Here is a 23846-nt window from a genome sequence, read left to right as displayed (position 1 = left end):
GGATCCAGACCATAATGCCAAAGAACTGTGACTAAACTATTGCAGAAAGCCGGAATAGGTCAGTCAATATGACGACCACCACTACTCGTGCTTTAATTTTCATATTTAATTACTCTATAGCCGATGTGTGGCGCCAATACCCAAAGACGTCCACGCCTGATAGTCCCAAGCATTTTCTTATCTGAACCGTTTTTGTTTGTGTGGGGCTTGAACAGCACTGAAGTATAGACATTCAGCAAGCATGTAGTTCAAAAGAAGAGCTTAGTTTGCAGTGTGGGTGAATGCATTTAGGAAAAGGTCACATGGAGGCCTGTTACAGGAGCTACTCAACACCGTTAACACCAGGGGACTACATACTGACAATGTTACCTTCCAGTATATTTATATGTATTCAGGTTCTATTTCTTTACAGATACTTGAACTCTTTCACTCTGTCATTAGGCTGCACAATGAGCTTGATTATAGCCCTACTTGAATGACAATAATGGGCGCCAGGGACAGGAATTGATAGTTTAAGCCCTTGCAGTGTATCTTGTGCACAATGGCACATCTTGAACGCCTTGCGATGTTCCAACAAAACCTTCTCTTACCAAATGAGATGACTGTCACCACTGTGAAGATGGTGAAGAGAAACAGCATGGTTTCAATGATCTGGTTTGTGAAAGTTAAATGGCTTTTATCTTCTGTTTCAATGGATTTGCAGCAAATATGCCTTATTTGACCCACATTGTGTTGGCATAGTCCATACTTGGTGTGTCTATGATGTCTCCTCCCTCTTGCTAGTTTGGCATGCCGCCCCGTCCTGACCACCCTCTCTCGCCTCTCTATCCCTCTCTCTCTCTCTACATGCATAGCTAGGCTGGTGGGTGTAAAAATAGATGGGTGGGGAAAGGGGGGAAGGTTGTTAGTCAATGGTCAGAGAGTTGGAATTAGCAATGAAGACAAGCTAGCTGCTGGCAGTAGTTACAGGAGTCCAGTCAAGTGCTGCAACAGGGACCGGAGCTCCACTGAGGCCAAATACGAGTGACGTTTGGCCAAGGCCGAGGGGGTTACTCCTCCTGGATGGTAGCCTGTAAGGTTTTTAGGGGGAGGGGAGGGGAAGCAAGGGCAGGGATTATTAGAGTGATTAAATCCACTCACTAAGATTCCTTTACATTCTCATGGGACTGTGTTGAATACCTTGCACCATGGGCAATGCAGCCATGTGTAAGGTGTGCGGCTCGGACAAGGGCCTCAGGACAGTTGGGAGCCTGTCTAACCTGGACCAGAATGCCTTGCCAGACTTCTACTGCATGGAGCATTTTCCTGTGCAGCCTCCGCTGATGCTGGTAAGATCTCACACTGGCAGGTGCAGCAAAGACAGGGCAACTTCAGGCAGCCGGGACGCTCCTGCAGTGAATTATTTTAGGAAATATGTTCACATGAATAGGTTTTTGAGTAAAGTTTTTGAAGCTCCTGGACGCCGGTGTCAGCTTGTGCTTTTCAATGTTATTTTTATTTTGGTCACTGACAAGATTCTTTGTAGAGCTGCTCAGCATGCATGCTGCTTCCTGATGAAAACAGTTCATAGCGATTTATACCTTGCAATTACCCAGGTAATTTGGAGTTGGAGTGTGAATGTGTGTGTAGGGATGGGGTGGGGTGTTTTCCCCTGTCCTCTCTTTTTAAAGGCCAGTGTGACATTTTTGTTCTTAAAGTATCCCTGCACAGCAGCACGTGGACTCTTGCGGCTAATTTGAAAAGAGAAATGCAATGCCTTTAGCAGCTGGAAATGCAAGCGAATAAATAAATTATTGCCTTTTTTAAAAAAACAGCCGTTTAGTCTGGGGCACAGTTTTAACTTGTGTCTTTTCCTGGAGCGACATTTAAAAATATAAATTAGGCTTCTTGAATTACTGTAGGTGACATGATGCAGTTGATGACCTTCCACAAGTGTCGCTTAAACTTGGACTAACTAAATAGGTTATGAACATTAATATATGTAGTTGGTGAAGATGTTTGAATGGTATTCCTTAAAGTTTCTTGTTCTTACTCCCCCACATTGGCCTCACATGGTAAACTAGGACGCCGACAGTTGCCACTGCACTTTCTTCTGCCAGTTCGGAAACTGTGTTTGTGTCTAATTACAAGTAGCTAAAAATGTAATGGCTAGGACCCAAAAATACAACACAAAACAAGATCAAATCTTAGTGTTTCTATCAGGCAAAGTTGATGGTAGTTGGTGGTATAAGTAATAAGGGATTGGAGAAGTGGATGCAGGTGGATGCATCTGTAGGTAACTTGTGTGGACATGGTACAACCGGGTATCCTCCCACCCTCGAGAGTCTGTACTTGAGAATCAAAGCTTATCAAGTCTCAAATTAGCGCTGGGCACCTTCATAATGTGCTTGTTCAGAAAAGCAGAAAAGGTCTGGGCACAGCTCCCAGCTTCATCGAGAACTGTCCATCTAAAACGGCCTCCAAAATACTGAATGAGCTGCATCCTGCTGATGCATACCATGTTCCTCCGACGGTGCAGTGCACCTTCTAACCACGCTTGTTCAGGTACCTTGTTCAGACATTTGGACTTGTCATAGTAAGGAAAGCACGGGCAGATCAATCATGACTCAGTTCTATTAAGTGCCCCAGTAAGCTGTGGCAGTGAACCAGCCGAGACACTCCATTGCAATGTTGGGCTACTGTAGAAACATTGCTCGGGGGTGGGGTGTGTGTGTGTGTGTGTGTGTGTGGGGGGGTCTTTTGTATAATTAAATGACTTGCTATTCTGTTTTGCACTGTGATTTGAAGAAAAACTTCCTGAAGACATTCCGTCCTGTTTTTAGACATGGCGAGCTGTGTGTCTTGACCTGTGACCTTTGCCCCTCTCTCACTAATATACCATAGTCATGTGCAGCTTCAAAGCGCCGGTTATATCCTCCTGCTTGCCAAGTTGTAAATTGAACTTGTAACGTGTGAAGGACTAGAATTAGAATTATCTCTTCTGCTGTGTGCATGTCTATGTACAGTTACAGTGTATACATACCTTATTAATTGCAGTGGTGTACGGTTAAAATTGTCTAAAACAACAATTCATGCAAGTATATCTAAATTTAACCAAAAGCAAATATTCCTGATGTGCTGTGCATAAATAGGTCCATGGGGAAAGCTCTGATTAAATGGAAGCAACCCAGGGCAGTTTTTAATTTGTCTTTTGAGGCGGTGTATTACTGCGTGCAGGTGAGTAGTTGAGTCTCCGACTGTAATAGTAATCAGAGGCTGTATAGTAGAGTCCACTTATGCAAGCATAATGAGTTTGAACAAGTTATAGTTACTCTGCGCGCATTATATCCTTCATATCGTGTTGATGAGAGTGCTGCGGTAATCTCGAAAACTGTGGGACCACATTCATTAGCTGATGTGCTCTGCGACCCAAAGGAGCTTTTAATATCAGAGGCACGCACAAACAGAGGCAGCGCCGATGGGTGAAGTGCATACAGTTGCTAGTAAACAGAGATACTGTTATTCCATCCAGACAGCTCTGAATAGATTGTGCTCCTTCCCCGTGATGGATAGATACGCACTCACCTGCCATAACATTAGGTACACTAGCAAAAACAAATGTATTCTGATATAATCCTCTACTTAATTAAACATTAACACCTACTACATTATTACCAGTGGGTATAATGTAATGCAGGGAAAGCAAAGAGGCAGGAAAGATAAAGGGCTAAATTATATAAAACATATGCCATTTCCGAACACGTCAGCAAATGCACCAACTCGTGTGCTATGAGCTTTCTGACAATTTCCAAGGTTGTAAATACCTTGGACGCTCGTGCGTCCCCCTTGGCCACATTTGAGCGTATCCTTGAAAATGCTCAGTTTATGGCCATGATAAGTGGGCAAACATGTTGCCTTCATCAACCGCTTCATTAAAGGAGCATTCTGACATTTTCGGAAATCCTCTTATCTGCTGCGTTAGTCCAGTCACTGGTAGCGGAAAAGAGTTAAGCTAGTCCGACACTAGACAGTACGAATATGATGACCTTATCTGATGTTTAAGCTGGCAAGTACAGCTCTGGAACAACCTGAAGGTATGGCCCTGGGGCTTCATTACCTCCGGGTGCACCAAAGCTCCACAATGGTGGTCAAGAAAAACAACTAAAATCATACTGGGGGGTCCGGTATAATTCATATATTAGTAGTTCATACTTTGTGCGGCTGTGGTTCTGTTGGTTGAGCGGATCGTCCTCCAACCAGAGGGTCCAACCCTTGGTACATGGACCTTATGCCATAGTGTCTTGGGCAAGACACTGAACCCCGAGTTGCTCCTATGTTTCCAACTTGCCTTGATAAGTAGACAAACACTTGATGGATGTCTTTGAGATTGGACCGAAACCTACCTAGGGAACTTTTAATTAGATTCATTAGCTAACAAAGCTGCTAGCTTCTCTTAGCTTTTGTGTTGGTCATGGTAGCCCAGGGTAATTTGATTAAACCATAAAAAACAAGCTATGCTTCATGGAGGTGTAACACTTAAGTATAAAATATTATAAGTGATTCACGTCCACAAGTGAGACACTGTTCTTGCGCTATTAGCTAGCTAACAATCTTAGGGTGGCTACAAATTGAACCTCTCAAGGTTCAATGTTCGAGCTAAAGCCTTTAAGTACAAAGTATTTTTCTTCGCCCAGCTACAGTACTTCATTTGATCTCACTTTGCTAGCCTTACCGACTGACGGAGGCTCTGTTGTCATGGTTACCACCATAGAGGGCAATGCTCATGTCATGTAATTGTACTGGGAAGGGTGATGCTCCCAGCCTGGCCACTGATCGCTCAGAGTGCGCCTATGTGTTTGCATTATTGATAAAGCTCCTGGTCCCTCAAACGACCGAGACAGTGACTTTGCAGATGAATGTTTGATGTGATGTGTTGGTGGGCGAGCTTTAGCGCACCGCTTTGTCACGCCTCACAAGGGTGTTTTAGGTCATGAAGTAATGTGTTGCGACACAAGCCGAACCATAAGCAGGAACTTGTTATTGACCAATTCCAGGAGAAACAGAATCAGTGGCCTTCATCCTTATTTGATTTTCTCTTTTATTTTACTCTGTGTTAATCTCATTCGTCACTGACACGACCTTTCAGTTCAACGCGTCATCGCTTCCATCAACGTGAGTGACAAGCCGCCTGAGCTCTTTATAACCAGGAGTTACGAAAGAATTTCCGTAGGATGCCGACTGCCACAATTCCCCTTTTCTCTCCGAGTGTTTCTCATTCAAAAGCCTCGGTTGTCTGAGGTCCTGTTGGTCTAAGTGTCGCCATGGCAACCAGCCAGTCGAAGAAAGATGATTAGGGTGAGCTCTTGTATAATGTGACTCTGCAGCTCTGAGGGAAACGGGAGGATATTGTCAGGGCTCGATTGTGGTCATGGCTGCTTTGTACAGTGCTGCTAGGAAACAATGTGAACTCTGTCAGAAATATTTAGTTATGTATTTATTATAAACGCCTAAGAGCTTATATAATTATGGGATTATAACAGCTGCTACTGTAACATGCCACTATAAACAGTATGCAGTAGTATTGTAAATAAGTAGCTGAGTAACCATTAAGACACACACACAAAAAAAATGTCTATCTGGTTTATTTGTGAGTTCTTATAAGATCCCAGTTTACATCTCACACAACTTGACAAATGCGATTGGCTAAGGTGTTGTTGAGAAATACAATAAACAAAAATAAAATAAAAAGTTTCTTGTTGATTCACAAGAACTTGCTTCAGTCTCCGTCCATTGTCTAGAGTTGTGATTCTAGAGCAGGGGTGGCAAATATACGGCCCGTGGGCCAAAACCGGCCCACCAGAGACTCCAATCTGGCCCATCGAAAGAATTTGCACAACAGTAGAAGACATTCACTGCAATTTTTCAATAACAGTTTTCCGTAACCGCTTGTTATCGTTATCGGTGGGGTCACCCTGGACAGGGCCAGTCTGTAGCGGGACAGCTCTTGTAGCTTTTGCTATAAAAGTAACGACTATACCTAATTTTGCGACTCGGGTTGCACTGTTTTAGTAAGAGTTGTGGACATAACAGCTTCACAACAAAACAGACCCAGAACTATTCATTCATTGGTTCTTTTTCTGTAACCGCTTGTCCTCTGGAGGGTTGTGAGGGGGCTGGAGCCTATCCCAGCTGTCATTGGGCGAGAGGCGGGGTACACCCTGGACAGGTCTCCAGTCTATCTCAGGGCTAACACAGAGAGACAGACAACCATTCACACTCACACCTACGGCCAATTTAGAATTACCAATGAACCTAACGAGCATGTCTTTGGATACTGGGAGGAAGTTGGAGTACCTGGAGAGAACCCACGCAGACACAGGGAGAACATGCAAACCCTGAACTAAAATGAGGTTGACACCCCTGCTCTAGAGGGTAGTAGTAGGTCATACTGCAACGGCTGTGGCTCAGTAGGAAGAGAGGGTAGTCCACCAACCAGAGGGTTAGCTTGATCCCCAGTACGTGGATCATGCGCCCGAGTGTCCTTGAGCGTCCTGTGTGAATGTGTGTGCGCTTGTGTGAATGAATGAGTACGTGTGTCATTGTGACTGTAAAGTGCTTCCAGAACCAATAGGTTAAAGAAGTGCTATGCAAATGCAAGACCATTTACCATTCCTGATAAAATAGCTTTTAACTAAATTACCACTTACAGGTATTTTTTTGCCCCTGTGCGCCCTGCAAAGATCAATCCAGCCACGAGTGCAGAACATTTTGAAATAGCCCTGCTTCCAGCTGCTCTGTCCATCTCAAAACAGCTTCACGTCTCTGCAAGCTGACTTTAGCAGTGTATTGTAGTGAGCTGAAAGCAATGGCTGCCTGTATTATACAACTTAGCACTTTCAGGGTGCGTAAATGGCAGTCTGAAACATGCAGAACCATCGGTTTGGTCCTTTGACGCGATTGTGTTGGTGTCGCTGTGAGTCTGAGTGATGCAGTGCAGGTCTCTGCAGCAGCCAGACAGTAGCTGACTGCAGGTCAGCTGAAAACACCAAAGCAGGGCTATTTGTATGAGTGAGAAGTATGCATCAGTAGTGGTGCAGCGTCAGTGCCTGTTTTATCATAAGTGCTGTATCCTCTTTTTGAACTCTGAATCAGATATTGTAGGCAGTGTGACGCTGTAAGTGACTGAGTGACAGAAAAAAAAAAACAGGCTGCCAGTGAAGATTTATGCAAACTTTGACCTTGATAGCCCGTAAGAGAACATCCTCTTAGTCTGAAAGCAAACCAAAAGAGATAAGCATCAGCTCTAGTGTGATACCACAGTATTCTTTTCATTTGACCCCTGACCTCCCAGTAGAAAGAGTAATGCAGCTCGAATGCAGTAAAAATAAGCATCATCACAGTGTTTTTCCACAGGATGAGCAGAGAGTGCGGAGCTTTGAACAAGCTGTAAGCGAGCCAGGATTTAGCTTTAGTGAAGGCACCCAGAGGAAAATGCTGAATCATTCTGCCTCCATACTGTCCTGGTCTGCTTCCAACTGCAGTCCACTCAGCATCCAAAAACAGGCAGGGGGCATGTCCTTCCCAACCAGGGACATACATATTGTTTTACATTAACGAAAAGCTAGATTTCTAATAAGTGCACAATTACTGCAAACAATGATTCGTGATGTTATTCTACTCTGTGATGATTCAGACCTTTAGTAAACTAATAGTTCTTTCCTTGTATGTAAAACTAAAACACGCAAGGAATGATGAAGGCCCTATTCACAGAGGAGCAAAAGAAAAGAAAGAAGAAAATCTGTCAAAATGCACAGATAATTAATCTGATGTTCCTAGAGCTTTACAGGGGATAAAACAGCATTAAAAACAAATGTTTAAGCCAACTTCCTGCGAATGTCAGGGTAAAACTCGAACCCTAAGTGGAGAAAGGCCATGAAGACAATTTACCTGTTTGGTTCTACCCAAGATACGAGTTGCAGTAGTTAGCAGTATTTTTACCTGAGGTTGTGGAATTGTGTTACAGTAATGTAATCTTTGGTTCATCAATACAAATGTTCCAGATTTGATTAAGAGAAATAGTTGTACTAGATTTTCACTATATTGTAGTGAAATATAAAGTTGTGTATCATCTGCATAGCTGCGATAACAGATCACCGTGTTTTTGCTGGTGATAGATCTATTCAGATGCATATAAACTGAATAGAAGAGGTCCCAGGATGGATCCTTGTGGTACACCACACAGCTAAACCTGTTTCTTTCTCTCTTTTTGTTTCCAGTCGGACAGCAACACCAGTTTCCTGCGAGCGGCGAGGGCAGGGAACATCGACAAAGTTTTGGAATACCTGAAAGGGGGCGTCGACATCAGCACCTGCAATCAGGTAAGAGATGGACACTCATGCGTCAGTCACATTACCCACATGTACCCACAGTACATACACACTGTACCACAACATACCTATGCTACATACATACAATGCACTCTTTTAATTTTGCCAATTAAATTAAACCAAACAAGAGATAATAAATTGGAGGAAGCAAAACAAGTTGAAAACACAACATCTGACATATTATTAACTAAGTGTTGTGTCCAAAAGACACAAAGCCACATTTTGAGTCCTGTCTTTCTTGACTTGAGTCCAGAATTTCAGTATTCACTCAGTTTTTTGCAGATTTCTGACTAGTTTGAAAGCAGTCCCTTCTCACGGACCAACTTTAGCATCCATTCATGATCCTTTTTGTGTCCGCCTAATTGACCCTTGTGTCAAGCTGCTGTTGCTAAATGTCTGCGTGCCGTTGGGAAGGCAGTGTACAGGTTTATTTTGGCTAAACTACCTGTTTAACTTAATTTGAAGACATAGCTGGCTTCATTGTTGTTGTTCCACGTGTGTTATTCCTAATCCTTTTTGTGTTCTTATGATATAAAAATGCCTCTACATTCCCATCACGAGGAGGATTATGTTTGATCAGAGAGTTTCTTTATTTAGACCTTGTCATTATCTAGTCTCCTCTAAGGCCATTAGCATTCCAACCAAGGGGGCGGTGGAACCTGATAGGGTGTAAACAGTCCCGTCCAGGCAACGATCATAATGAGCAGCCCAGCAAACAAAAGGTCACATGAAATGGAAATCTAGGAATTGGGGTTGGCTCCGTGGTGGTGGAGCTAATCAGCTAATGTGGTAGGAACGTTGCTGGCACCAATCACTTCGCCCTTGAAGATATTTTGAGCTCCAGTGTTTCTCTCGTGCTATGGGCCACTTTCAAGAACATTTTTGGTAAAGTTTTGAAAAGGTTGGCAAAGACAAAATGCTACTCAGATGCGCAGAAGTGAATAAATTGAATTAAACATGATTAAAAGGAATGTCAGTCTCTCTACATTGATAGATAGCATGTTCATATGATAATGGCTTTTCGTGGATACTATTAATACAGAACCTGGAGTATTTGTGTGTGATATTTTTAATGTGTTAGAAAGTAACTTGATGTGTACAGCTAATAGCTTTGTTTAAGAGACTGATGTATGGCGTCTGTCTTTAGATTTTAGATGATTGCGCCATTGGACTCAAATTGCAGAAAATATTAAAATACTACTGTTTTCTGGTACTATCAACCTCATATGGAAGAAAAATGATAACCTACCTATTTAATTCCACATATTTCTTCATTAAACAAGAAGCCTGGGTGGCACCCCTCCCCAAAGCCCAGTTTACCCCGATTGGTCAGTTCAATGGGCTGAGTGGGAGGGACTTGAGAATTTGAGAAGACATTTTACTGGACGCAAAATTAATTTGTTTCCCAAGAAATGACAAACTGAAAAATTCCATTTAGAGTGGGGCAAGAAACATCAAATAAAAACACTTGGTTGGCAGGCGCAGAAATGAAAATGAAACGTGTACGGACCTGCTGGTCCCATTTTAAAAAAAGTCAAGCTAAATGAATACCACCACGTTATTTTTCGATTTAATTTGAAGGCAACCATCCTAAACTCTGCTGCTGATTTTGTATTAGGATAGCGTTTAATACTTCCTACGCTGAAATGGCAGCTCTGATCCCAAATAAAAAGTGGCAGCTCTAGTCCAATTTGGAGCATATGGCAGCAAAATGTAATAAAAATAAAACTGCACACGGAATAACGGAGGGAACGAAACGAAAGCTGACACACTCATCAAACGGGAGGAGTTAAAATGAGTCAGACGCTCCTTGCCACATCTAGAAGTATCATAAATGCAAATGCAGTGAATGGAATACTGGAAACGTTCTCACCCTGCAGTTATATGAAAAAAAATTCAGTTGCTGCTGCGGGACATACATTTACCTAAATACATAAATACATTGACAGATGACGTGCAAAACAAATGGTCACTGTCATGTCTTTGGATGGACGTATATGTCCAGAATTTCCACTTTAAACACATTTTAGCATTTAACAGAATGCTAGATGGCTTAAATAGGTTAATGCTATATTTCTCTCATATTTCACTGTGAGTTTCTCTTGAGATATGTATGAACGTGCAAAGACATATCATTTTGACAAAAAAAAAAGGTTCATAACATCCGTCAGAACTTACATACATGTCGACACCCCTGGGATCTTAATGACTCCATTATTGTGATGGAGTGCTGGCACTGGTTTGGACAGTTGTTTGTAAGTGGGTTTTTCACACAAAGGACCAGTTATTTTTTAAGATTTTCTATGAATCCAGCATGAGCAGGGCTGTACGCTTAGCTTTTTCACTAGGAGCACAAGTGCTCCTAAATGAAAAAATTTAGGAGCACAGAAAAAAATTTAGGAGCACTACTAAATTTCATAAATAACACAATTTTATTATTTTACACTCAAATCACGTACACAGTAACACATGTGCACTAATACATATAAACACAGGGCCATCATAAGGCCTACTGTAACCCTCAATTAAACACAGAGAACACCCCTGTCCCACATCTTTTTGTAGTCAAGTCGCCTGGCACGCTTGGCTGAGTTCATCCAGCGGTCCACTGCAGGACTTGGATCATAGTCCTCAAGACTGGGCTTTGCTTTTTTAGGAAATATGAGTCAATTTTCTTCATTGTACACGGTCAGTTAATTTTCCTTCAACGTTCCAGTGTCCGGGCTACGACTTTCACACCGATATCGCTCCGCTCAACTCGCGCCGCATCGTCGGACTCCGCAGTGGCGAGGAGAAACTAGTCCTCCTCTCGTACACACGTACACACACACACACACACACACACACAGATCAATCTCTCCTAATTTTAACTTCCGCGGGCGGTGAATCGCCCGTGCTGGCCGGGCGGCGCGGATGTTTTCATTCATAAACTCGCCGCAGGGCGACGTCACCGCATCTCATCACATGAGTTCTGTGTTTTGCAGGTGTGAAAAAGAAGTTGTAGGACAGTGCTTGTCCATTTTTTATACAGAGATGCGCGAGAATTGTGGGCTACTCTACTTTGATACACATAGTATGGATTTAGTTTAGGAGCAAAATGCGAATGAAAGGGTTGAAATCCGTAGTCGCACCGGTGCTCCCTTTTTATTTTTTCTACTCGCACAAACTATTTTTAGGCGCATATGCGAGTGAAATGCTCGCACTGTACAACCCTGATGAGTATGATATCCCTTTTTGTGGTGCTGTGAAAAAGTATTCCACCCCCTCCTGGTTTATTCTATTTTTGTGTGTATCATACGAAACTGTGTCAGATCTTCAAACATAATCCAACATAAAATGAAAAGCAACTGGGCCTGTGTGAAAAAAAGTTTTTCCACCCCATAGTTACTAGCTATAAAGTGCATTGAAAATGGGTTGCAGCTGGAATCGACACAGAGATTTCCACTACAGCTCTGTTCAATCACTGAAGCACACCATTTTCAGAAGCTTGCAGGTGGCTAAAAGGTCTCCCCAGTGTAGCACACTGTGCCAAAAATCAAAAGTAATTCCAGAAAAGATGAGGAAGGATATGATCGAAATACATCAGTCTGGGAAGGGTTATATGTCTATGGCTGTGTAGAGACTTGGTGCAATGGTAAACCTTCACTGAAATGGCCTAGAGGACAGCAATGATGCCTCCAGAAGGTCACAGAAGATCCAAGGATAATGTCCCAGGACATTGTCACAGTTCATGACTCCCCTGTCTCAGAGAAACTAAAGGGCGTACATAGGAGAGTGGCAAGGGGAAAACCACTGCTGAACCGGAACGCCAGTAAGATTCATCTGAATTTTCTGAAAGTTGAACTTTTAGGGAGACAGGGTCCTGTTATATGTTACAGAAAATTCTGAAGCAGAACATTCAGTTACCAAACGATTGACTACAAGCTGGATGACAGACAAAGACAGTGACCCCCCACTCAGATGCTGTGTTGTTACCTGAAAAGGGTGGTTCAAACTTGAAAACCCTACAGCTCTGTGGCCAAACCACCACCACAGCGGCGTCAGACACTGGGGTCCAGTTATTAGAAGCATTTGTTTGGGATTTAGTTTGGCAATTTAGGTTTTAGTTAACTTTTGTGTTTCAGTAAATACAATTGTAATTTAAAAACTAATATTGCACATTGTCGTTCCCTCTCAGAGCCTGAGTTTACCATAGGATGCAACTGAAAGCTTTGGTAAAGGCTAGCTAACAGACCTTGTCTTGTCTTGTATTGTTACTATGGTCAAAAATGAACCTATTGTTCATATTAACAATCAATTAATTACATATAATTGTGTGGGGTGCTTCTCAGCAGCCCCCCTGAGGTGCAGTGGTGGGCTATTTTTGTATTCTTGACTGTGTTTTGTGCAGAATATATTATTCCGCATCATAATAATTGACTAATGGGCATCAGTGTTTTACTGCACCACGCCGCTGATTATAGCTCCGTAACAAACTGCGCTGATGAACTGGTATTTACTCTGATTATAACTGGTCGACTCCCCTGGGACGACTCCGGCACGGCTAAATGAGATTTTCACCACATCACATTTGCGCTGCATTGAAATTGCCGGTGTAATAGATCTATTAGATAATTGGGAACAGTCTTCAAAGTGACTGTGTTCATGTGGGCCGACAGATTGAGGTGACAGGTATTATGGATGGGGGAGTGGGAGGACAGGGTGTGGAGCATGATAAAGGGGTTAGCGGCTTCTTGGAGGTGACTGCAGAGCACCGTGGGTGGGTACACAAAGATGAAAAGTACCCATGGGGGTTATGGCAGGTTGTATGTTGCAGAGGAATAGTAGTTTATTCTCATTATTATGAGAAAGACATACATTATAAGATGTACATGTGTAGACAGAGAATGAGGGCAATTAAAAAGTTCCATATCGAAACATTATGGTCTAACCTTTCCCATCCAACGTCCCCAATCTGTCATTGTCCATTGGGACAAATGTCACAAATGTAATTTGTGCTGCCTGATAGCTAGCACAGCTGAAAAATAGCTGTTTGGTCTTTTATGGGAATACAGGTGACAGGTGCTACTTCAAACAGTCTTTGATGTGTGTTGCTGAAGAATGGTGTTTAACGGAAACCAGGGAGTGTTGGATTTTGCAGTTATGTTTTCCCCTGCTGTCCCATAACTGTCGTACATCGTCTCTATGTGCCGTTTAATACCCGAAAACAAAGCTACAAGAATAGCAGTTGGAACAGTTTCCTTGAAAACCTTTCATCACTCACCTAATTGACCTAGGTAGTTCAGGTATCTGTGGGTGGTGCCTACAGCCAACAACTCAATATTAATCTGCAATTAGAGGGCAATGAAAAGATGTAACGTCTTTCTAGAACTAAATACATCAAGGTACATGTAACCTTTTACTGCCAACTAGAAGTACCAATAGAAAGGGTTTAATACTTGGGATTCCAGATCTGCACCCAGATAGTGACTACATGATGGGTGATATGAGGCCAGTTTTGAGCAGACAGGTGCATAACCATGTCAACCGATCCCAAAGCAGCAGGATTTCAGGAAACTAAAATACATATTCCACCGTGCTACTGAAAACAATGCCAGCTGTGGAATACCTCTGAGCAATGCAAACTCAAGCACAGTCAGGTCATTCAAGGACAGGCATTCGCTCTCATTGGGGTCCTATGCAGGGTCTCTATAGAGAACCAGAGGAGTCCAGCAGGACATCCAGCCTAAGGGTGCTGTGTGATAGCAATTTGGACCTCATGGAGGAAATAGCGTATTGACTCAACAACTCTTTTTGTACAAAGAGCCTAATGTTCGCATTGCAGAAAGGATTATTGAACTATGGCCACGTGCACTGCAACAAGTTATAGAGAAATATTTGCTTTGGGCTGTACCCCTGTATTATGACAGAAATAGGTTCAAGAGACAGGAAATGCGGGAGTGCTGGGGAGTACATGCAGCAAATAGTCTGGGTGTTACAGGAATTCAACCAGCAATCCAACCCTAGGAAGTTGGTTATGCTAAAAAGCATTGCCTAGAATTGCAAACAGCAGAAGCTAGTAGATGCTTTGGTGGATGTTGGATTTGCATGTTTCAGATACGTGAAGTTTTTTAGCTAAACCTGCTTCTGTTGCATTTAGTTACAATTTACCTTTATGTATATGCCAACCCTTCCACCTCAACCAAATGATCGTTGGTGTTTTCATTGTGGGTTCTGCAAACAGGTAGCCTATGGTTTGTGGTGGAAAATTAGTCTGGAGTCACTCCATTGGGAAGTGATTATGCTCTGGCAAACACCTGCTGGGCCAATTAAATAATTTGGGCAAGCTTTGTGTGGTCATACATTTTGTTTACAACAAAACAGCTCTGATGGGTTGTAGGACTATCCAATGGCATGCAGAGACTTTGTTTTCGTGTGTTTCGCCGTGTGTTACCAAACTATAAGCCAGGCTAGCAAAAGATTGATGGAAATGTGTGGCAATGTCCCAGCTTCCAGCCATGATCTCTCACTTGTTTGTTGAGTCATCTCTCAGTTGCACCACTCACCTCCTCCCCGGAGCACATGACACTCATGAGGCCAATACAGCTATTAATAGAGGTAATAAGTGATTTAAACTTAACTTGAGCCTAGCATTACGTCGTTAATATGTATGAAATACACCCTCTCCCTGATGAAAGATTCAAAGTTTCTGGCTTTTTTACATATTTTAGACTGAATCAACTGTATTTTTTTTCCAGATTCAGCTACGCCATAAATCCAGTCGAGTAATATTAGTTGTAGGTTGAACATCTACGAATGGGAAACAACAAGCACACAGAGACACTCACAGCTATTTATAACTTGATACCACGGACTGGCCTTGTACCACAGCATAACATGGCACAACATCTAACCCAACAACTTTGATAGCCAGCATTGAATTTCAGTCCATCCCCCGCCTCTGCATGTAAGGCTGAAGAAGAGCCATCCACATGTTCAAAAGATGGACACAGACAAAGACAGGCAGGCTAAGTTAGATCCGGAGGAGGAGGTAATCCATCCTCTTTCCATTTTTTGGGATTTGTCTTTGCACGTTGTTGTTGTGGGGTTGCGGCACTTCAAGCCTGACTCCGTTTTTTTTTTCCTCCCACCAGAATGGTCTTAATGCACTGCACCTGGCGGCCAAGGAGGGTCACGTGGATCTGGTCCAGGAGCTGCTGGAGAGAGGTGCAGCGGTAGATTCGGCCACAAAGGTAAGACAACTCGTCCTCCTGCTGAGTGCTGAGCTGCTTAAAAGATGAAAGAAGCTCAAGGTACGGTATTCAGCAGTTTGTAGTGGAGGTTGTACTACTCACTCGAGGGTTTTAATGCCGATTTGCAAGTGATGACAACTTTGTGAAAGTGTACATACTTGTATTCGCACGGACTACTGGAAAAAAAGAGAAAGGAAACTCTTCGAGACAGTTGCAAAACTATAAAACTCCTAAATCTGAGTCATAAGGGTTTCAGATTTGCTCTATAAATCGTTCTTTAAAGATGCTTTCAGAAATAGGAAGAGTGAATAAAACAAAAAAGTCAAAATTTGTCCATTATAAAACATCCAGTGACAGTTTTTATACCTCGTCTACTGGTCCACAGTTTTCGCTTTTTCTGTCCTCACACTTCCTCGCAATCACCGATTATGTGTCTGCAGTATTTTGTGTATTGCAGAACTTCCTCTCTTATTATATATCACGATCAGTAATGTTGCACTTGAGTCCCACCACCAGTGATATTTGAGTCAGTATGTATACATGTGTCTTTAACAAGCCTTGACCTTACAGCTCCGTGACTGCTGAACTTATCTCTAACACCCACTACTGAAACCTTACACCTTGGACCAGGCCCTTTTAGTCCCTGAAGCCCAGACACCACTCAGCGTACAAGTTCTACTTTTCATGCAATCGTTATATTAAAGTTAAGCTCCTGCATTGACCCCAGCCATCGGTGAATTGACTTCTTGCTTCAAGTAGTTTCACAGTCGGTGTTGTAGAAAATTCCAGAACAGCATTTTAAGAAGAGAGGGCAGCTTGACCTTACAATCACTAATTGAGAAAAACAAGCTTGTAAAGAAAGTGGAGCGCTGAAGGAAAAGTGATAAGTTAAGCGAAGTAGTAAACACTGACGCTTAAGCAATGCTGGTCATTCAAGATCCTGCAATTAGAGAAGGTCTGTGCTCGTTACTGTGCTGGTTTCTAGAGGTGTGACTCTCATTGGTGTCCATCCAAACTGCGACTACATGCTCGAGAGTGGTTGCTAAATTGCAGAGGTGTACTGTGAGGGACACATTTGGCTTGGTTAATGAAGACAGCGCACTTAAAAGTTACAACATTTCAATTATTGTATTTATAGGAGATATATTCTAGGCATGTTCATTGCTTATGTTTGTAGTTAAAGATGCAAAGTCTGAAATACATTCAATGGCCTCCTGAGAATTTACTAAAGAAAAAGATATTTGGGACTCAACCATTGATTATGTTCACAAATACCATTTTTAAAGGACATTAAATCATAAATATATACAGAAAAATCCTAACATTTTTAATCAACCTTTTATGTTTTCTGTCCATCCAGAAAGGAAACACAGCTCTTCACATATCGTCCCTGGCTGGTCAGGTCGAAGTGGTGAAAATCCTGGTCAAACGAGGAGCCGACATCAACTCACAGTCTCAGGCAAGTCTCTGACTTCTAGGAGGATAACATCAACATTGAATCAGAAGCAAACAGTTGGCAGCACGTCCTTATTGCTTGTGGCTTTACCTTTGGCTGTGTTTGGTAGGCCAAATGCAGAAGATGCAATCGACCGTTGAGTGGTAATCCATTGCGTTTGTTTTTGCGTTGTAGAATGGATTCACTCCTCTGTACATGGCAGCCCAGGAGAATCACCTGGACGTGGTGCGATACCTGCTCGAGAACGGAGGCAACCAGAGCACTGCTACTGAGGTGAGAGGAGTGTGTACCCTATATGTGCTGACAACTGTCAACAAGGGACAATTAGAGGATTCAAAAAGTACAACTGAATACGACTATACGTCTACAGTCATGCTTGTGGCTTCTTGAGACTGTACCCTTGCTTTGAGCTAATGCTAATGTAAGTCTGGCAACATGATTTTACTGATTAGTTCAGCTTGTTAGCCTCCTGTATTTGCCAGTTATTTTGCAGGTTGCTACTCATTCATTTCAGAATTGGGAAAGTTATACTTTTTACCTGATGGTGACTAGATGAAAATAGGGTTTTCCATACTTTCAATCTCTCCATGACAATCCAAATGGCGGAAAAAGAACTTCGAGAGACTCTGGTCAAAAGTCAAAAAGTTTTTTTTTAATCAGCGATTTGCAGGTTCTCTCTGGAGAGAAGCTCCTCTGGCTGTCTCCCCTACACACACAGCTTTTATACAGATAATCTTGGTATGTGGTTTCCATGGTGATGTGAGTTGTGTCAGTCCCTTATCACTTGTTGCCTCCAACATTCTCAGTGCAATGACCTTGTGAAGGCAGAAGAACAGCTGAGAAAACATTCTGAATCCAACCATAGAGATGTCACATAAAGGATCATAAAGATGTTAAATAAAGGATTATACACAGGTTATACATTAATTTGTATCATGGTTATACAAGTCTATCTATGTGTAACTAGTCTAAAGCTGAAGGTGAGGTGAGCGTAGAACACGACAAAAACATCAAGCATTTCAAATGGCACGATAGCTCTGTGTCGTGTTTAATTTGAAATGGGCATGACGTTCCTTGACAGCATCGTCACACAGATCAAAGAAGCAATGACAGTGATCACATGTCATGTGTATAATGAATGCTTCTTAAAGTTGCACTGTGTCAGATTCGGCAATTCCTTTGTGCTTGTACGATGACAAACAATCAACCTTCTCTTTCCTGTCGCCCCTCTCCAGGATGGCTTCACCCCTCTGGCCATTGCCCTCCAGCAGGGCCACAACCAGGTGGTCTCCATCCTGTTGGAGAACGACACTAAGGGCAAGGTCCGCCTGCCCGCCTTGCACATCGCGGCCCGCAAGGACGACACGAAATCGGCCGCCCTGCTCCTCCAGAATGACCACAACGCTGATGTCCAGTCGAAGGTATGAGCATTGTGCAGTTAGACTCACAAGCGCTGGCATGTGTGGTCATCAACGTAATGTTGTGCTTTGAGTCTGTACTAATGTTTCCATACTGTGGTTATGAGGAACTAAAAGAAGGATTTGGAGTTATTCTGGTAGCCTGCGGTTCATTTGGCTAAATAGTATCCGGTCATATGCGGAGTACAGAATAGAGAACCTTACCACTCTGGTTCCTATAAGACTCTTTGAGAGCTTGTTTGCATCTGCTATTAAAATGTGATTTGTATCTGGACATGATGTCCCTGATCATTATCATAATCACAAGGTTTCATTTTTTTTTCCTTTGTCGTTATGCAAAATAGAAGAGTAGGTGGAAAGCTGGGAAGACACAGTTTCATGGAAGGTGATGTTCCAGCAGAATAACGAGGACCCGTTATGTGTGGGTTGTACTCTAGTTGTAGAAACGACATTACTGCCGGTGATAATGACTTTTGTGATGCACTTTCCGTGCCAGCTTTGTTGAACTCCTAGCCCACGGCAATGATGTCCGTACCTACAAGGACTTCAGTGTAACAGCGGTTATGATAGTTCTAACCATGTAAAGTATTTTTCCCAAATGTATTGAGATACTTTATAAGCTCACAACAATAATAATTGTATCTCTACTCACAGTGGCAATGGGTTTGTCCTCAGTTCAAGTGTCTTTACCCACTTTTGAACCATCGTGTGCCATTGGGATCTAGATAGAATACCAGGATCAGAAGAATTTGGCGCATTTATTATATGCCACAATTGTCGTTGCCATTGTGTACATAGCTGCACTATTTTGACCAACTAGACTCCTGGTCAGCTTCTCAACATTGTTTTTTCAACACTTTAAGTACATTGGAGGTCACAGGAGGATGTTTTTCAATACTCAAAGGCAAAGTCTCTTTAGGAAGTTTAGGTATTCTTGAGTTCTGACGGAATTAGCGGGACATTGGTAGTAATTAAATCTAAAGAGGATGTCAGGGTCAATAGTTGGGTCAACAAAGAAAGTGGCTTTGACTGAGCAGTTCTCTGTTCGCATACTGTCTCCTGCCAACAGTTTAAAAGTATTAAGCATATACACTGATCAGGCACAACATTATGACCACTGACAGGAGAAGTGAATAACATTGACCATCTTGTGACAGTTCAATGTTCTGCTGGGAAACTTTTGGACCTGGTATTCATTGGTGTGGATGTTACATAGACATGTAGCACCCACCTAGAAGAACATGAAGCACAGCACAAGGTGATGACCTGGCCTCCAAATTCACTAGATCCAAAACTGATCAAGTATCTGTGGGATGTTCCACAGAGGCCCCTCCCCTCAAAGGCGCCCCACCAACAACATCCTGTTGCCATACACTATAGGACAACCTCAAAAGGCCCATGTCCTTTCTCTGATGAGTCACCACAAGGGAGACTTACACAATATTAGGAAGGTGGTCATAATGTTATGCCTGATCAGTGTATACACCATATTCAAATGCATCTTTAAGACTAAATTCTCAAGTTGAACGGACTTTTTAATGACCACCATGTCTGCCGAGTGAAGCGTTGGTGTCTTTTAACTATGTATGACTACAACCTTTGCAAGTAGTTTTAGTTGCCTAAGGTTAAAAGTCATACAAATGGTTTTGTAAGGCACTGAAGGACAGTGCCCCGATGGTATGGGCACCAGAACGAATGTCTTCTGGGAGCCATGTTGGAAAAACAGGACTGGTTCCGGTTGCTTCTGTTATTATTGTTATTACTTCTCTCATTTACATAGAATTATTCAGATACAAATCACAGAAGGGGTAAACGGAGTCAGAGTTAAGATTTACCTTATGGCAGAGGACCACTAACGTCCCTAACTGTGTCATGTATTGTCCCATAAAGCTGTACAAATGTGTCTCCATCAGTGTGTCTGTGCGTTTTTTCCCTCTTTCTCCCTTCCTCTCTCTCGTCCAGCATCTGTGTGCCTGCCACGTCACGCCTGGTCCTGCCACTAACTGAGTCTCTCAATCTTTTCTCTCCCCCCCCGTCTCTCTTTAAACGCTACCTCTCGCACACTCCCCCTCACCCCCCCATCCCGCTGCACCGGTGTCTAAGTGTAGCACTGTCCACTGCATGGAGTGTGCCACTGTCTGCAGGTTGTATGGTGACTTTTTAGGCTGCATGCAAAAAGTGTGTGTTGGGGAGGTGGGTGGGTATTGTTGTAAAGTTCCCCGGGGGTGGGAAGGGTCACTGTTAAAGACGGTACTTCTGCAAATTAACAATTACATGTTGAAAACTGATTCATAGTTGAGACTCGTCGTCTGATATTAGCTTTAAGTGACGTGGCTAGAGTGAAGGTGGTGTACTTCTTTGACTATAAAGTTGACTATCAGTCTCTCTGAATGTCAAACACCATTTTATATTTCAACGATGCACCAATTATGTTGTTATGCAACCAAACACGGTGGCGCCTGGTGTTTGCATGCATTTACTAAAGTGCCTTTTGCTGCTGGGTTGCAGCCCCGGTATCTACAGTATGACTCATAAGGAAGGCCCAAAGGAGAATGCTATAAACTGCAGCATGTACAATCACACCACTGCCCACACAGACACGTACAGTATGTCGGTGCACGTAAATGCACTGGGAAAACAGTCCAGTGACAGCGGACTCACATGGTCTGCTTACTCAGTCCAGCAAACTAAGAATTCTCCTGGAGAGCTGCAGCCTTAAAGCACAGCAGTGACTTATTTCGGCGTTTTCCTTCGTTGGCTGTGATCTCCGAGTGCAGGGACACTGCTAACAGGAAAGCTGAACCATTGTGAACGGACTCTATATTTATCCCGTCGCTGTGTTCTCAGCAATAACTCAGAAGTACAGCATTACTGTCAGAACTCCTGACAGGGGGATATAATACAAGTTTCACTTTACTGGCTTTCCCTTTATGACTTAAAACATCTAAGTACGACCACTGATGTGTTAAACGTTGACGTGTTGAAGGTATTAAACGTAGCAGGAGTAAAACTTCCGTGGCAATGCATTGCAAGAACTTGCTTTGCATTATCGGAATTCAAAGGATCATAAAATTGTTGAGAATTTTGAAAAAAATGACCCGCTCTAGCCACGTCGCTCGCTCGGTTGAGTTTTTTTTTTTTGACTGCCGTCGACTGCAGTACGGTGATGTGTCGAACGAGCCTAACTGAACTGATGTTTCCCTCCCTCATTCCTCCCGCGACAGATGATGGTCAATAGGACTACTGAGGTACACACCAGCTCCTTCAATTCTCCACAGATTCACTGTACAGCCCCATCCCATCTGTCGTTTCTCTTCCCTTTCCACGACTTTTATACCTTCCCTTTCCACACCACCGCATGGTGTAGACAAACAATGACTTGTTCCATTTCACGTTTTTTTTTTCTCACGGTTGGTTTTGGGTGCTGCGTAAGACGAGGCCACCATGCACGGCTGACGGGAATGGCCGAGCTGCTGCTACGTGTCCTGCGCTCGGGCACTGCTTATCTGTCACTATTGCCTTTTTCTTTTTTTTCCATACTCAACCTGTATGCATTTCCTTTTTCTTTAAGTTAATATTAATTTCATCACCGGCTCTTAAAAAAGCCCCCTTTAGTTTCGTTTTATCTCATCCGTGACCCTGAGCACATTCAGAAATATATCCCCAAAACAGCATAATAACTGAGATGTGTTGTTTATTGATTTATTTATTAAATTAAGCATTTTTCTCTTGCCATGTTTTGAGTTGATGAATATTGTGCCGACGCATTTTCGGTAAAGCTATGAATGTGTGCTGTCTCTTAAGTCTGTCTGGTAATTTTGTCTATTTTTGTCACGTTGCATGATTTTTATTTTGTATTTTTTTTATTTTTAGATGCACTATGAACTACTTAGAGTATTTTAAAGTATTGCATATATATGCTGATTGGTGACTGATGACATTACAGTACATTGCTGCTTACGTATGGAAGTCCAGAGCTGCCAAAAAACAAAGAAAATGATCTTTTAATCAAATTTGAATGTTATTAATCTATGAAAATCAAGTTTTAAAACGCGTAAAAAGCTTTAATGACAAACTGCCTTTGCTAGTTTCAGGCCAGTTGCATGTTATATGTATTATTTTTATTTTTATTTTTTATTTTTGAGGTATATCTTTTAAAGAAATTACAAAATAGGTATTAGACAATCATTCCAATCACATTTAATTAAAAAAATACATGAGCTTAGTCATTGTCTTTATCAAATATAAAGTCAAAAATTCATCTTTAATGTACTTTAATGTACATATAAATATTACATTATCTGCCATTTTTAACAATTATATATTTTTTTTGTTAAAATAGATTCAAAGGGGTTTTTCTATGAAGTAAATTAAAAAATTACAATCAGTGGATTTGTTATTTTGTTAATCATTAGTTGCCCATAATGAGAACACAAAACTGATTAAATCATTTCATTTTAATCTTGGCTGCCCTGATCCTCCATACGTAACAGCTGTGAGATAAAGTATTTAAAATGCATGTTTTCTTTAGAAAATATTAAATTTCCTGGCATATATCTTTCACTACTACAAACAATACTAACCAATAATGGCATGATTAGAAGATGATATGAAGCTTTTAAAAAGTTTAACCTTTTGGCCAAAGACTTGCCAGTGAAGAGCATGTTGCATCCACGCTACCTTAATTTGCACCATTCTAAGCTTTTGACTGTGTAAAGTTTTGAAACCATCACGTTAGTCACTGTAATCTTCACGCTTTTGTAAACAACTTTTTCACATTAAATCGGACCAACACTTACAGAATGGAAAGGTAAGGCAAGAATTTCACAACTACTCCAATCTGCTCTGCAATCTCTAACTCTTTCTCATATACCTCTCATTGCTAACTCTTAATGCCTCTATGACGTACAGTTAACCATAGTGCACTTTGGTGTTGATGGGAAAAACGTTATCTTTGTTACGTGCCACTTTATGAGTTTGATTTGATTTGATTTGGTATAATTTTGGGTAGAGGATATTGTTTGTCCGTAGTCGTGTCAACCTGTGTATACTGTACGTCTACGTTCTCTTATTTTTACTCTTTTTTTCTCTCATTTTTTGGTTTTTGGAGTCCATTAATTATTTTAGACTTACAACTTGCATGGAAGTGATGTGTGTATTTTAGGGGGTTGTGGGTATTTTTAAATTTTAGAGGATTTTTGTTAAGAAGCCTTTTTCATCGCCTTGTTTTTTTCAGTTTGTTCTTTGTTCACTGTTGATGCTTGGTGCGACTGCTGCATGCTGGGAAGACTAAAGGTCAAGAGTCGTGGGGTAAAAGTTGAAGGACTTAACGGCAATGCTAAGGTCTGACCCCTCTCCCTCTCTGTTTGTCTGT

The 23846-nt window shown here is 42.1% G+C and overlaps 1 protein-coding gene across 1 annotated transcript in view; it reads left to right on the top strand.

Moving 5' to 3' along the window:
• Positions 1–1187: 1187 nt before the first annotated feature.
• Positions 1188–23846, top strand: part of ank2b (ankyrin 2b, neuronal) — a gene marked incomplete at its 5' end in the record, with an annotated part of 74450 nt that continues 51791 nt past the window's right edge. The window contains 8 exons of the mRNA XM_084548355.1: positions 1188–1328; positions 8256–8357; positions 15500–15598; positions 16959–17057; positions 17229–17327; positions 18290–18475; positions 21697–21720; positions 23274–23282. Of these exons, the coding sequence (XP_084404481.1) occupies positions 1188–1328; positions 8256–8357; positions 15500–15598; positions 16959–17057; positions 17229–17327; positions 18290–18475; positions 21697–21720; positions 23274–23282 (759 nt within the window). The remainder of the gene's footprint in view (positions 1329–8255; positions 8358–15499; positions 15599–16958; positions 17058–17228; positions 17328–18289; positions 18476–21696; positions 21721–23273; positions 23283–23846) is intronic.

This window comes from Chelon labrosus (assembly GCF_963514085.1).
Source record: "Chelon labrosus genome assembly, chromosome: 1".
Lineage (NCBI taxonomy): Eukaryota > Metazoa > Chordata > Actinopteri > Mugiliformes > Mugilidae > Chelon > Chelon labrosus.
This window is presented reverse-complemented; position numbering and strand designations above follow the sequence as displayed.